The 14888-nt window shown below is 43.1% G+C and overlaps 1 protein-coding gene across 1 annotated transcript in view; it reads left to right on the top strand.

Moving 5' to 3' along the window:
• Positions 1-14888, top strand: part of efhc2 (EF-hand domain (C-terminal) containing 2) — a 54106-nt gene that overhangs the window by 7709 nt on the left and 31509 nt on the right. The window contains exons 8-15 of the mRNA XM_049593369.1: positions 1357-1522; positions 1623-1765; positions 2252-2448; positions 2616-2749; positions 3892-4086; positions 6408-6500; positions 7494-7593; positions 10414-10549. Of these exons, the coding sequence (XP_049449326.1) occupies positions 1357-1522; positions 1623-1765; positions 2252-2448; positions 2616-2749; positions 3892-4086; positions 6408-6500; positions 7494-7593; positions 10414-10542 (1157 nt within the window). The 3' untranslated portion in view covers positions 10543-10549. The remainder of the gene's footprint in view (positions 1-1356; positions 1523-1622; positions 1766-2251; positions 2449-2615; positions 2750-3891; positions 4087-6407; positions 6501-7493; positions 7594-10413; positions 10550-14888) is intronic.

The raw sequence follows: 14888 nt of genomic DNA, 5'->3' as shown, positions 1-14888 counted from the left end.
AATATTTGAATGGATTTAACCTTGCTCCCACCTGCAGTACTTCAATCTGAACACTGAGGGGCAGTAAGAGCAAACACCAACAGGAGCTGATACCTGCCTACATTACAGATTCCTTACTCTGAGGATGAAGTATGTTCATCTGTATATAGTTTGTACAACAGCAATGATGTTCTTTCTTTAAAAAGCTCAACGAGTACTCTCCATGGAAACATTTACCACTGCAAAATCTCTTTCAACACAGTAAAAGGTTTTTTCCTTAACAAAAGCAACCTCTTAAGGGATTCTGCGCAACTGTGTAAGTCCCTCAGCTAAGGAGAAATTAAGCCTTAAGTGTCATACTTAAGAAAAAAACTTAAGGGGTTTTGCACAATTGTCACAATGGCTGCTATAGTCAGCAACTCTCCTCAAAAAGCAGTGTTGGAAATACACAGATTTTCTTAAATTGTGGAACTGCTTAATTCAGTGTATTTACTGGTTTAAATTACCGGCTCCATTTGTTTTGGAGAGAAAGAGTGGATAATTCAGCTCCCAGTAAAAACCTCCTGAACGTCTGGATCTTATATTATTAGAGAAAAAAGGTGAGCACACATTAGCAGGTGTTTGACGAGCCGAACAGTGTCAGAGAAACATTGATTTTTTAACATCAAACTGCTTAATTCAATGTTTTTACTGGTTTAAATTAGCTGATCTGTTTGTTTTGGAGAGGAAGAGACCTCTGCAGATAATTCGGCTCCTGGTAAAAACCTCCTGAACAATGAACACTGAGGGATTCTAACCAGGAAAAGTTTCACCACCACTAGACGACACTAAATCCCTCTAAATCTTCCATACTGCTTCTTTAAGTACAGTACTTGAGTAAATACACTTAGTTACATTGCACCACTGGTAGCCAATATAAGTTCTGTTTCACGGTCGCTCCTTAGTCGAGGGATGTTAATGTAAGAAGTAATTGTATGTAGTTCAGCACCACTGTTCGTCTGTCATCAGATACTCTGGCCCCCAGTGTTCATATTTGTTGATGCCTCCACAGTTAAAGGCACTGGGGCCACAGGAGGCACGCTGCTCCCCAGCAGGAGAAACCCAAGCTGGTCCTGGTTGTGTCTGCCACCCTGGGCAGGATTTGGGGCTTGCAGCATTCGTCACAGTAGCAGAGCAGGCGGAGTCGCCAGTGACAGGCTGCTGTGATGGAGCGTTCTGTCCAGCAGTCAGAGGTCAGCTCAGGGTTACAGTCGGACCCAGGCGGCTCTGCTCCTGCATGGATGGATTACCTGCTGCCCTCTGATCACCTCAGCCCTCCACCTGGGTTTCTTTCTTCTTTAAAGTGTTTTGTCTTTTCTTTCTCCTTCTTCCTGTTAGAGGACTTCACCCCAGTGCAGTACAAAGCTCCCCCAGCCCCGAAGCCCCCGAGGCTTGTGCCCCCCTACAACGGCTTTGGCTCAGAGGAGGACTCGCTAAGCTCCTGCCAGGGCCTGCTGCCCAAGCCCCCACAGAAAGATTTCCTCAAGTTCATGGAGAAAGACAGGTTGGATGAGTTGTAGTCACAGTCACAATCGAATTACTCACTGAAATGTTTGTGTGCGTTAGTGGCAACCCCCAACTCTGCTGCGTGTACGTCCCCATAGATGCGGCCTAGACAGCAATGTGCTGAACTTTCGCGCCAAGATGGTGACCAGCGATCCAGTTGACAGAGACAGGGTGTTCATCATCTCCTTCTACCTCAGCGATGACTCCATCAGCGTGTTTGAACGTCCGCAGAGGAACTCAGGTAAAAAACGTTTGGACCATAACGGCAAACAAACTGCTCCGAGGACTGGAGATACAAATCTATGAGTCTCATGGTAAACATTTGGTTTGTCAGAGTCAGTTTCCACTTCCAGAACTGTTTGAGAACAGATGAAACAGATGACGTTCAGTTCGTAGACCTACTTTTAAAGGGATGGGGATTTTCCCTCCAGTGTAAATCAGGATTTGACAGTATTTTTTTACAGTGTAAGATGAATAATATGCTATGGGTTAAAGGAGCGTTCAGCAGGGCTCCAAAATGAGATATCCAACCACTGCAATGATGTTAACAAAACCAGTAGAGATTCAAATTTTTTTTAGTGATTCAAGTTCAATTTAAAAGTTAAAACATGTGATCTAAAAAATAAACGCCAGTGCTTTAACTCTGGACCAAGTTGTAAAGTTAATTTTCAGCAAAATGAAAATAAATCAGTGATGATTTAACGCCGTCCTCCCCTCTGTCACACAGGTGTGCTTGGTGGGAAGTTTCTGGAGCGCGGCCGTGTGAAGAAGCCCGGCCAGGAGCTGTTTAAGAGCGAGCTCTCTGAGTACTTCACAGCTCAGGATCTGTACGTCGGAGTAACCGTCTGCCTCAACAATAAAAACTTCCAACTCCTGGATGCTGATGAATACACCCTCAACTACATGGAGCAACATGCTGAGGAGGTAGGGAGGAAGTATTTGTTTCTTGTGGTTTTCTAAAGTTTACGTAAATCAAAGGATTTAATGTCGCCAGCAGTGGTGGTCTTTGGAGCAGGTTGATTACAGCCTTTGTTCTGTGGTGGTACCAAATGCTTCATGTGATGACAGACTGAATGTGTATTTATCCGCAGTTCCCCAAAGCCAACGTGGGAAACATCCTCAGTAAACTGCGGTCCGTTCCAGAGGAGAAACAGAGTGAGATCAGGAAGTTTCTGACTCTGAGTGACCCCGGCAACTCCGGCTTCATCCCCTACGAGTCCTTCAGGTACAGTAATACAGCCAGTTTTAGTTAGAGTTAGATTTAAGTATGTAAGTATGTAAGATCTAATCATAAAGTGTAAACCGTGTTAACATTATGGTGGTAATTTTCAGTTACATGTGTGTATAACCAAAAGGAACAAATCAGGTAGTTGGCAGGAAGCTTAGATAGACGTACTCACTGAAGTACAAATGATATCAAGTAATTACTGTTCAGTTCAAAGAGCTTAATATGTCTGGAAGAACTGACAAAAAGATGCAAAGAGGAAGTCTATACATACTTGGTCTAAAGCTGCTGTTGGTAACGTTTATAAAATACCTCTTCTTCAGCTTGAGGTTTTTGCGAGTCTGTGAACGCAACACAGGCACAACTCTTCCTTTTTTGCTCAGCAGCACTTTGAGGAGTTTTGAGTCGGGGGGGTGGATAATTGATCGGTCGATCCAATCCGATCTGATTCCACGAATAAAATCAGCTTCACGTCAGCAGAACCAGTTTCATTGGTATTCAACAGCACAGTACATCACACATCTCCCCAGCAAGTTAACAAGGCTAGGAAATACATCAGCTAAGTGCAAGAGGAATTTATAAACTTTGCCTTAGACATTCAAGATTGCAGACGGTGACGTGGACCGGCGTACATCTGCACCAGGATTTACTCACAGCAACAATGTGCTTTACTTGCTGCACACGATGCACCAGCCCGACATGGGGAGGTCAGTGCACCAGATACAGGTCTGGCTGGACCAATTTGGTCAGATAAGACCGACCTTCCAGAAGTTTACAGCCATAACAGTAACAGAATCTTGATTCATATTTAATCAGCACTGACTAGTTTGACAGTTTTACCACAGTTCACAAGCAGCTGTGTTAGAGACTCCTCAGCTCTCATTGCTTGTTGTCATTCAGCTGCGGTGGTTTCTTTCAAATTCCATTAGAAACACTTCGAGGAGGAGGAACATGATATATTTTAAAGATTATCTGTCCCATACTACTGTTAGGATGTAGATTCAGTTTCAGCAAATATGACAAAAACATTTATAAGAGTTACCAACTACAGCTTTAAACTGAGGACTGTGAGATGTGGTTATGTCGTGTCAGTCTTTGTGTGTGATTGTATTTATATGTGTGTGTGCCTGTATGCACTGCAGGGGCCTGCTGAGCGGCCTGGACTGCGGCCTGTCTGAGCACGAGGTGCTGGTGCTGGGCCGACATCTCTCAGAGCGCAAGCAGCCTGAGGTGGACGTGGGCCTGATGCTGGCCGTGGCCCAGGACTTCCTCAGGAAGAAGCACTTTGAAGAGCTCCCTCACATGGCCAGAGCCTTCATGCACAGCGACCGACACAAGTAGGCGGATGCACAAACACACACACAAACAGATGTTAGCTAAAGACAAAATTGTGTTGCAACAGAAACACACACAGGCAGCGTCACAACAAGACATCAATCGTGCAGTCAGTGGCCCCACATCTCAGAGCAGCGATTAGTTCCAGCAGTGGAGCATTGGAACCAGATGGACCCTGAAGACCTGTATGGCATGTAGCTCTGCAGGCCACAGGACACACACACACACACTTGGTCTCTTCCTGTATTTGTGTCTTTCTCTCTGCTTGTCGCCTTTCTTTTCTTTTATGCATAAAATCACATGTTTAATACATGTAGACACAGAACTGCTCGTCCATAGTTGCTGGAATTGAGGGTCAACGGAGCCACGAGGTTAAGCTGACTGGTCTGTGTGTGTGTTGTGTTGACACTCTCAGTTAGTGTCAGATTGTTCATCAGCGTCCCTGTAATGAAGATGGCATGACAAGAATGGGCCTCTGGAGCGTCTGGCATCACGTTGGACAACAACTGTGGTCTTAGAGGACAAGCATCCCGTTTCACATTATTGTCTTCATACACATTCAGTCTGAGACATTTTTATATACATAATTTGTTGACACATGAGTGGGAGCTTTTTAAAATATCAGCAACTCATTGCTCTGATATTATGTGTTTAACTTGTCAACAGTGACTAATAATGCTGCCCAGTGGTTATTAAATATCCCAGAATGTGGATTGTTTTCAGTTTATAGTCTCTCATAGTGCTGTCAGCCCTAGAGTGGTCTCCTCTGGTCTGAATCAGGGACTCATGTTGTTCCAAAGTTGTATAATTGCCTAGAGTTGGTTGGTGTTCTCACGGCAGCATTTACAAGAGGACCAGATCAAATGCCTTGTGTGAGAAAGCTGCTCTTGATTGGTCAGAATTTCCATGTGGGAAAAATCCAGGAAGTAAAGCAAACGTTGAAGAAGAGTACACTTGCAAGATAAATGTGACACTTTCTAATGTCACAATGGAGGGACAACTACGCAGGTTGATTTTAGCGCTGCTCATCGTGGACTATATTGCTGTCATTGTTCATTTTAGTCAAAGCATACAGTTTGAAAACGAGGCGCGGCTCCAACTAGAAAACAATGTTTTGATGCATTGGATGTGCTGAATGTGCATATTAAGGCAGTACAGGAGGAGGTGCACATTAATAATCCTCCAGGACTGTAACATGCTCATGTTTAACCCAAACAATGTGTCATGCGACTGCAGTTGCTTCACATCCAGGTCGGAACACCTTCTCACTGAGACCAACTCTTCAAGAAGACCTGAGTGTGATTGCTGTGTTCACACCTGCCCAAATGAACTGCACTGAGGGGGCAAACAAACTTGAGTTTGATTGAATCAAACCAAACAGGGCAGGAGTGAAAGCAACCCGAAGGCAGTGGTTCCCAAGTGGTCCAGCTACGTGGTCTAGATTTCTCCTGAGTCATTAGTTCGTGGTCCCACAGTGTAATACATTCTGCATCGTATTTTACTGTTTCTGTCAAGTAGCTGTCCATTAGTCACTCACTCTACAGCAGGAAATAGCACATCGAAAAAAGCTCTGTGCTGGAAATTTACTGTACATAAAAATAAAGTGGGGGTTTTTTTCCCTTCAAACTTGACACAATTGCAAGTCACAAAATGTCCACTTGGACTCCTGTGAACTGATAAAAATTTGGTGGTTGAAGGCCAAAGGTCAAGGTCACTGTGACCTTGTCTGTGTCATTTTTGTGACTGTGTTATCGCAAGGACATTCAGCGGGAATGTTACAAATTTGGCACAAATGTTTACTTGAACTCAGCAATAAACAGATTAGATTTTGGTGGTTACAGGTCAAAGGTCACTGTGACATTACATCAGTCTTGTTGTCATGAACACAATATCTCAAAAACACCTTGAGGGAATTTCTGTGAATTTGGCACAAACGTCCACTTTGAATGAAAGATGAAGCGATTAGAATTTCAAGGTCACTATGACAGCATGGTCACATTGTCATGAAAGTGATATCTTAGGAAGATCTCGAGGTAGTATCTATAAATTTGGCACAAACTTGGACTCAAGAATGAAATGAAAAGAATTTCATGGTCGAAGGTCACTGTGACCTCGCAAAACATTCTCATGGCCAAAACTCAAGAACTCATTTGCTATTTCTGACAAAATGTTACACAAATGTCTAATAGTATAAAATAATGAAGTGATGACATTTTATATTTAAAAGGTCAAAGGTCAACTTCACTGTGATATCACAATATTTTCCATAAAACATAAAACGACCAGATGTGGTTTTCTTATGCTGGATGTTTTGTGTCTCCAGGACTGGCCGTCTGTCCACCAAAGAGACAAGGACCATCTGTAAGGCCTTCAAGCTCCCTCTGCCCGAGAACCTGCTCGGAGGTCTGCTCAGCAAGTAAGAGCCCACTAATCACCACACAGCTCGCTGTAGAACAGTTCAAGGTCCCACTGTGTCCTCAGAATGGTTTTTAATGATGCATTTTCACTCACTGTAAAGTAAATCTCAGCTCTTTGCCCAGAAGTTTTTTCCTGGCATGGTTGAAAAATGTCTGAAGCAGCATTTAGACTGATTACCACTAAAAAATGATGCATTGGAAGTCGAGCAAAACAACTTCATTTAAACAGAGGGAGAGCTGTCGTCTGTTATTCTGAGGTTTCTAAACAGCATGTTCTTGTTTCCTGTGGTGGAATGTTACTAACAGTGTTGAGCATGTAATGCATTACATATTACTGGTTACCTTCATTTTAAAGTAATAAGTTTCTTGATAATTTTACTCTCTGTGTAGAGTAATGCGTTACAGAGGGATGGGCAGACAGAATCAGAGTCTGATCAGTTATGAGATATGGATAAATATTTGTGGACCTATAAATGATACACAATAGACAAATGCTGAGTTTAGCACAGCAAATGGATTGGCATGTGATTCGGTTAGTATGACACACTAACGGACATTTGACGGCATCACCCAGATGTGCTGATCACTGGGACGAGAAACAGACCAAAGCCCAACTCCTTATCCCTGCTGCTTGGCGTTTCTCCTCATTAGATATGTGTTTATTTTGCGCTGTGTCTCTTGGATACATGCTGATTACGGTCTGGCACCTGGTTGCTACCTGTTATAACGCCCTGACCTCACCTGAGTGCTGCGGGGGTTACACACCTCTCAACATCACGAACACAGAAAATAAGAAGAAAATAATAAAATCCAGGCATGAAAATACAGTGCTACACTGTGATGGTGGAGAGGGATCACTGCTGTTTGAGTCTATACATTGTTTTGTTTTTGTTTTTTTTTAGGAAAATACTGCATAATATATCTTTAATAAAATGATCGGGGTACTTCTTCTACCACTGCCTGTTTCTAATCTGGATGCATGTCTGCTGTAGGTTTGCAGAAGGAGACGAGATCGACTACCACGCCTTCCTGGCTGGCATCAACTGGATGGAGCAGCTTGCTCCCCCCGTCATGCCCGAAGACTCCTTAAAGGTGAGACAGGGGCAGGAAGTAGCAGACAAGTGGGGAGGGAGAAAACTTTTTTATATGAGAGTGGATTGGAAAGCACAGTAAGTGATTTCCCAGTGTGTGCACAGATTTTTAAACAGTTGTAACTGAAAATCAATCTAAATTTTGCCGCTACCTGCGATGACTCAGTGGAGCAGTGAGCCAAAAGCAGAATGAAGTGAGTGGGAAGGAATGGTCAAATAGACAAGAGGGCAATATATCGTGCACAGACACTGACGTTAAAGAGAGACAGAGACACACACACACACACACACACACACACACACACACACTCACCACTCACAGAGGTGGTCAAAAAGGAAGGAAGTAGCTCCTTTGTTCTTCTCCCCTGCATTTGTATCTTTCCTGTGTAATGCTGATTTAGTATGCTTTGCCATAGCCAAATCTAAGCAGAAACAGGTGAGCAGGAGAGATATACAACATGGCATGACAACAAAGGGAGACTGGACTGAATCTGTGTGTGTGTGTGTGTGTGTGTGTGTGTGTGTGTGTGTGTGTGTGCGCGCGTGCGCGCAGTGCTAACTTAATTCTCCGTTTCCCTCTGTCAGGGGTTTCCAGCTGCTCTGTTTGTCGCTGTGTTCTTAGCCCGAACTATTTGCTCAGTCTCTGCTCAATCTTTGAAGGTTATTGCGCCTCACAGCGAGGACACAGCAGTGATGTCATGTTGTCAGACTCAGATTAATTAACTGCTCCCCGGGCCTCTCTGGTCTTTGCTGCAATACATATTCTGTTTGGTACTGCCAGTCTTCTCATTACGTTCATTATGTTCTTTCTTTCTAATCATAATATCCATCTTGGGACCAATTCAAAAAAAAAGGCCTGCTTTAAAAAAATAGCTTAATTACATTTGTCCTCTAATGTTGAAACAAAGTTATTTTGTTTTCTAAGTATGAGGTTTAATCAGTCTAATGGAGGTTGTTCAGTGTATAACCTACAGCAGACGTCTGTCTCCCAGTTTGGAGAAGCGACAGGAGTGCAGATAGAAGCTAAGCAGTGTACTGCTGCGGAGGGGTCAGCAACAAAAAATGTACTTTAGCCACCTAAAAAAATCAATAATAGTTTAAGTGTACACTATATTAAGAGTATTTTCACCACTTTACCTTTTCATCAGACAGGATGTTCCAACAGGGAAGCCTTTAATGGCTACAGTTCCTCGTCTGTGCTCTCGTCAAAGCCAGACTCCACTGACAGTGGAGTCATTTGACTCACTGAACTCAGGAGCTGCTGGTGTACTGGAGTCTTGATCACTTAGGGCATGTACACAGCCCAACAACATCTTGAGACAAACGATAGCAAGTTAGCTAAAGTAATGCTACATTAACAGCGGGTTAATACTAATAATAGTAATAATAACTTTCTTAAATTTCTATAGCGAGCAGGAGTTGCAAAGTGCTTCACAGTACAATGTCATACTGTATGAGGAAACAAAGAAGTAAAAGAACATCATTTACAGAAAATGCAATGTAGGAGTAATATATTTCAGTCAGGAACACTTTTGTCAAAGAAAACTTTATTTCCATTGCAGTATTATATTTGGTGCAGTATTATATTTGGCGGTATGGCTCTGTTCTGGGGCCCCTCTGCCTTTCCTCGGGCCTACGCAGAAGGCCTCCTCCATGCGCCCACGTGGAAAGCATAAGGCTGAGAGAGCACACTTGTCTGCCCTTCTACGTGCCTACATGGAAAGGCTAAGGCAGGGAGAGCAGCAGCAAAGACCCCCATGAAGCATGATCACCTTTGTTTTAAGTCTGGACCGTGGAACATTCAACAACATTTGGTTCTCTGATCTGAGGGATCTTGGAGCAGAATAGGGCGTTATGAGTTCTGAAATGTAAAGTGGCGCCAGACCATGAAGGGATCTGAAAGTAATTAATAGAACATTAAATTGAATTCTGTACTGAACAGGGCGCCAGTGTAATTCAGCCAGGACTGTAATGAGATGTTCCCTACATCGAGTATTTGTGAAAAGTCATGCTGCAGCATTCTGTACCAATTGTAAATGGTTAACTGATGCGTTGTTAAGGCAAGTAAATAGGGAGTTATAGTAATCTAAGCGTGAGAAAACAAGGGTGTGGATAAGCTGTTCAGCTGTGGATTTGGAAAGTATTGGTTTGACCTTGGCAATACAGAGTTACCGAGCTCTCCCCCGCAACCATTTTAAACGCCAGTAACACAAACAACATAACTGATTGAGGCAGCGGTAGACCAGCAGCATCTGTGCTCATCAATGTTAATTCACTGTTTGTCTCAATGGAGTCTGGCTTTGAGAGGACATATACCACGGCTTCAGCCCCCTGTTGGAAGTTGCTGTCTGACAGTAAGCTAAGGCAGTGAAAATATTCTAAATGTAGCATAAATACATTATCAAACTCCAGCCTGCTTCACCAAACTGGGGACGTGTTAACATCTGCTGTATCCCTTATAACCCGAAAATGGATAGGTACCTCAAACAACCCCACCTCAAGACATCTGAACTATCCCTTTAAGAGCAACCCTCACTTTTAAAACTGTAAGCAAAGCAGTGTTATTTACATAGCACATCTTTTACACTGACAACTTAAGGAGCTTTTCAAGTTGTACAAAGTAGTTAAAACAGAGTAAGAGAAATAAAGGAGAGATCTGTCTCAGAGAAGGAATAATAAAAGTTAAAATGTTAACAGGCGAGCAGCAAATAGTAAAACCTAAGTGGAGACTGAAATACTTAACATTTGGCAACACTGAACAGAAAAGAATTTAAATGTGTGCTGAGCTGTGTAGTGACTCGAGTGTTTCTGTTGTCTCCAGTTTGAGGTGAACATGAGGTTTGACGCCGGTGAGGCTGCAGTGAAAAACGTCAACTACTCGTCCCTTCTGGAGGACGTGTTCAGCTTTCCCTCCAACACCGCTGACCCAACAACCACCGCCTCAACATAGACACAAGGTTTTGCCTCACAAACACAAACACACACTGTCTGTTCCTCAATTAAAGAACGTGGTCTATCGGCTAAGCAGCGTCTGTGTTGTCATTGTGTGTCATGATGGAGATGTGGGTAAGATGTGTCTGGATAATTAGAAAGTTTGTTTTCTGGTATTAATGAATAATTTGGCGTTAATGATCTGCTCAAGCGTGAGCTAACACAGTTCAGTTAACTGGAAAATTGATGCTTTAGGGGGACACGTTCTGAGAACACAGATGTTTTTTGGTGTACTTGTGTGTGTGTGTGTGTGTTAACATGAGTTGGTGTGGATCCCTTCGAGACATGGTGAAAGACACAAGGCGTTGAAGCAGAACCATGTTTCAGCTCTGGCAGCGTGTGCTCAGACACATTATGATTATAGGATCGTCCACTGTGTCCTTCAGCACTGTGCTAAGTTGATAAGAGGGGACATTGTCCTTGGAGTGAATGATTAGTGCGTTACATTGACCGTACATTGGCTACATTTACCAATAAGACAGAAGCCATTCATATGTGTGGAGTCCACAGACAGAGATGGGCTATAATGAGTCCAAAAGCCGGGAGGTGTATCCAGGCCAAACAGACCTCATTTGTTTAAACCTCACATGTTAAAGCTGGAGTTTGGGATATAACGTATACATGAACATAAGTTAGATTTGGGGCTAATTCAGCCAGCCGCCACCAGGGTAATCTCTCTGTATTTCTACGTTTACGTCAGCCAGCTAGTGCTAAACGGCGCAGGATGGGGGGAGAGACCTTAGTGATGGAGCAGCAGCTAGGGAGACAGAAAATTACCTCATTTGACGACGCAATTCCTTAGTTTATTCTTTCCATCTATTCTAACACTGTTGAGAGGCTCGCCAATGCATTGCAGACACTTCTCAGACATCTAACATGCTAAATATATGGAGCTGTCGGGGACAACGTCAGCGAGCTAAAGCCACCGACAAAACAACTGTCTTATACTAAACATGTTTTCCAAACAAATGCAACAAGCTAACATTATTAGCACAAACCTATGGCATTTTACATTGTATAAATTAACCTAGCGACTAGTGGAGATTTCCTCTGCTCATATGAAGCCAGGATAAATCACACACAAGACTTTAAATGTTATTTTTGTGGAGGCTTCATTGTCTTCACAATTTATTGTTTCTTATCTGTGAAATTAAAGTAAATAAAAGCTTTGTCTCCCCTGAGGGAAATGGTTTCAGCTTACAAAACAGACATGTCAACAGTGTTTGTGTAATTACTCTCACTGCCTGAGGGGGGAGACAAAAGCTCCACACTGCAGCTTTAAGGTAGAAAAGTAAAAAAGAGTTATTTTATGTCCTTTTTGTTTTCAGCACCTGTTTGAGACTCTTTGAGGGCTCATTGCAGAATCAGAGGTTTAATGTTAATGACAATTTATCTCTTATATGAACTGGATGAAAACATACAGAGAGGTGAGTAAATTAGACCTTCAGAGGTCTAATTTACAAGGAACAGCAGCCTCATCATGTGTGTGTGTGTGTGTGTGTGTGTGTGTGTGTCTGTCTGTCTGTGTGTGGCGGTGTTAGACTATAAAAAGGCACAGGTTGTTCAGGTTGAGGCGCCACTGTAATCAGAGCCTGCGCTGCAAATTCTCGTCAGGGGATGAGTCAAACATTAGGTAATCAACCACCCAGTCCCCCTCTATGTAACCAGCGCACACACACATCACACACACACGCACCCGTCCTGCCTCACCCCCTTCACACTGAGCACAGAAACAGTGCATTACATCACCGCGGGCATTATCAGGTCCCCTCTGCCCGCTTTCACACATACTAAAATATTAGCTTCCTCACTCACCCACCGCCAAAACACAAAGGATGACGTCGATGCGGTCGGCGGTGGCAGGGAGCTTCCTGACTGGCCTTTTTTTGCCTGGCAAGGCTCGCTGTGAGAGAGGGAGGACGGCCAGGGAGGAACTCCCCTCCCTCCTCGTTCACTGCTCCTCTCCCTCCTGTCAGTCTTCGTCTCTGTGCACCCACTCATCCCATTTTCTGCCCTGTCATGCTCTGTGGCACAGCAACAGCCAGCTGAATGAGTTGCATCCTCATCATTTGGAATCTGGCTGCAATGCATGATGTACAGGCGACAAATATGTATGTTGATTTTTATATATAGTACCAATTAAAGGTCATGAAATCCCATTAAAAGACCAACACCAACCTGTGGCTTTCAGCGCTGAGGTCAGGCAGTGCAACAGCATGACTCATGTGTTTTTAATAGTTATTGGACAATGGAGCTCAGTGACACAGAGGAATAAGATATACAGACAGCACCACAAGTTTTGGTCTTTTGATAGAAAATATGTCTTTATAATAATATACAGGGGCATCCCAATTCAGTTTGCAAAAAAAAAGTTAGCATTGCAAACCATGGATAGGTTTCATTTGTATGTTATTATGTAGGGATATGCTGAAACTTTGCTTTGTCTTAAAATACCTAGTTTTGGGGAAACAATACCTGTTGAAAGTGCAGCCATGTCTTGGTAAAAAACCACCTGCTTTTCCTGTCACTACCTCCACTGAGGGATCGCTACAAAACACCCATGTTTGGAGCCTAAAAAGCCACTGGAAACACATCGGTGACTCGCTAAAACACAACCGGATTAGTTGTTTGTTGGTCTCGAATGATCTTCTGCAGCTTGGCAGCTTGGATTTAGCAATTTATATCGTGGGGTTAGGGTTAGGGTTAGTGTGGTGGAACATTTATGTGTGGATTAAAAAATGTAAACAATAGTTTCATACTTTTATTGTATTTGGCTCAGCCATTGGCTTCATCTGTTGTATCATCATCCAAGAATTATTTGTCGAACCCCAACCAACACGTTGACTAACATGTGAATCAAACTTTGCATCAAACGGTGGGATTAAACTTTCATGAATCACCGTCCCTGATGAGGTCTCTTCTCAGCAGGCCATGTTTTGTTGATGCGGTGTGAGTGGCTGCTCTCTGCTGTGTCTGCGTCTCTACACTCAGCAGAAGTTGAACATGGAGGCTCATTGCAAAGAATCTGATGCTCACGTTTTGTCTGCTCTCCACTTTACTGCTGTTCTGTTCAAAACCACTGCATTGTAAAAACTGATATACAGGAAGATCATAAATGTCTCTAGGGTTGAGAGGATCTCAGTGTGTTTGTGCACATGCATGTCTGCACGAGTGTTTGTGGCGCACGCATGTGAGGGCTTAATGCAAGTCTGATGGAGTCATGGCTAATCTATGAAGTCTAAACAGATATCTGAGAAGAAGTGGGGGAAAGTTTCTGTTTACTGGCTGCGTGCCTTTCTTTTCTCATGACAACAAATCCTGAACCTGGAAGCACACGGACACACACGCATCACGGAGCACCTGCGTTCAGATGTTTTTCTCAGAACTGTTCCCCCAGAGCAGCAAGTTTTGGCCCCAAAGTTCACTCTGAATAAGCTTCTGTCAGTTGATATCACTGTAGGTCTCATATTTTAATGTGGTTGCGTCACTTGATTTTTAAACAATTGAAAAACCTATTTTGGGATTGTTTTTGAGTATATGTAGTCTACGCATTTCCTTATTCAAAATTGAAAGGTTTGCTGTATAAATGAGCAGCTCGGTGACGCACAGCGGTGCTTTAAACTAGGAATTCAACGATAAATGATTCAGTGTCATTGATGCAAAGTTAGAGCATCGATACATATCATCATCTTTAAGATGCGCCTCTTTTTTAAAACTCCCATTGCACGTCTGTGTCACCATTTCCTTCCAAGCACATCCCCTTCTCAACACGCAAACAGTGCTAGCGGCCTAGCACCAGGTAACACGACACTGGTAAGCAGCCAAGAAAAAGACAATGAGGATATTTACTGAGATCGTCTTATATCGATTGCAGCTCCCTGAATTGAATAAAATCAAAATTGTATCGTTGCAGACTTTATGGTATCAACAAATATTGTATCATTGTTCAAAGAATTGATATGATATTGTATTGTGATTAAACTTGTGGGTAGCATTTAGTTTAAAGCAGGGGTGTAAGTCACAAGTTTATATGTCAGAAATGGCAATGCTAAAATGCTAATGTTTAGCAGGTGTAATTTTTCTATGGTTACCTGATGGCGTGTTGACTTGCTGTTTCCGTCCTCACGGTGTGCTGGTGTCGGACGGTGGGTCGCTGCTGCTGCTGGCTGTATGTGCTTATGCCCCGCCCACACACACACATTCTCATTGACTGATGAATTGGCGCTGGTCATATATATCATTGTGGCGTATTGATTATGAATACAGTCCATCTGATGCTGGTTTTGTTTCATCACTGTAGCCAGT

The sequence above is a fragment of the Epinephelus fuscoguttatus genome, linkage group LG13 (genome assembly GCF_011397635.1).
Source record: "Epinephelus fuscoguttatus linkage group LG13, E.fuscoguttatus.final_Chr_v1".
Lineage (NCBI taxonomy): Eukaryota > Metazoa > Chordata > Actinopteri > Perciformes > Serranidae > Epinephelus > Epinephelus fuscoguttatus.
The sequence above is the reverse complement of the archived record's forward strand: the minus strand, read 5'-3'. Positions and strand labels throughout refer to the sequence as shown.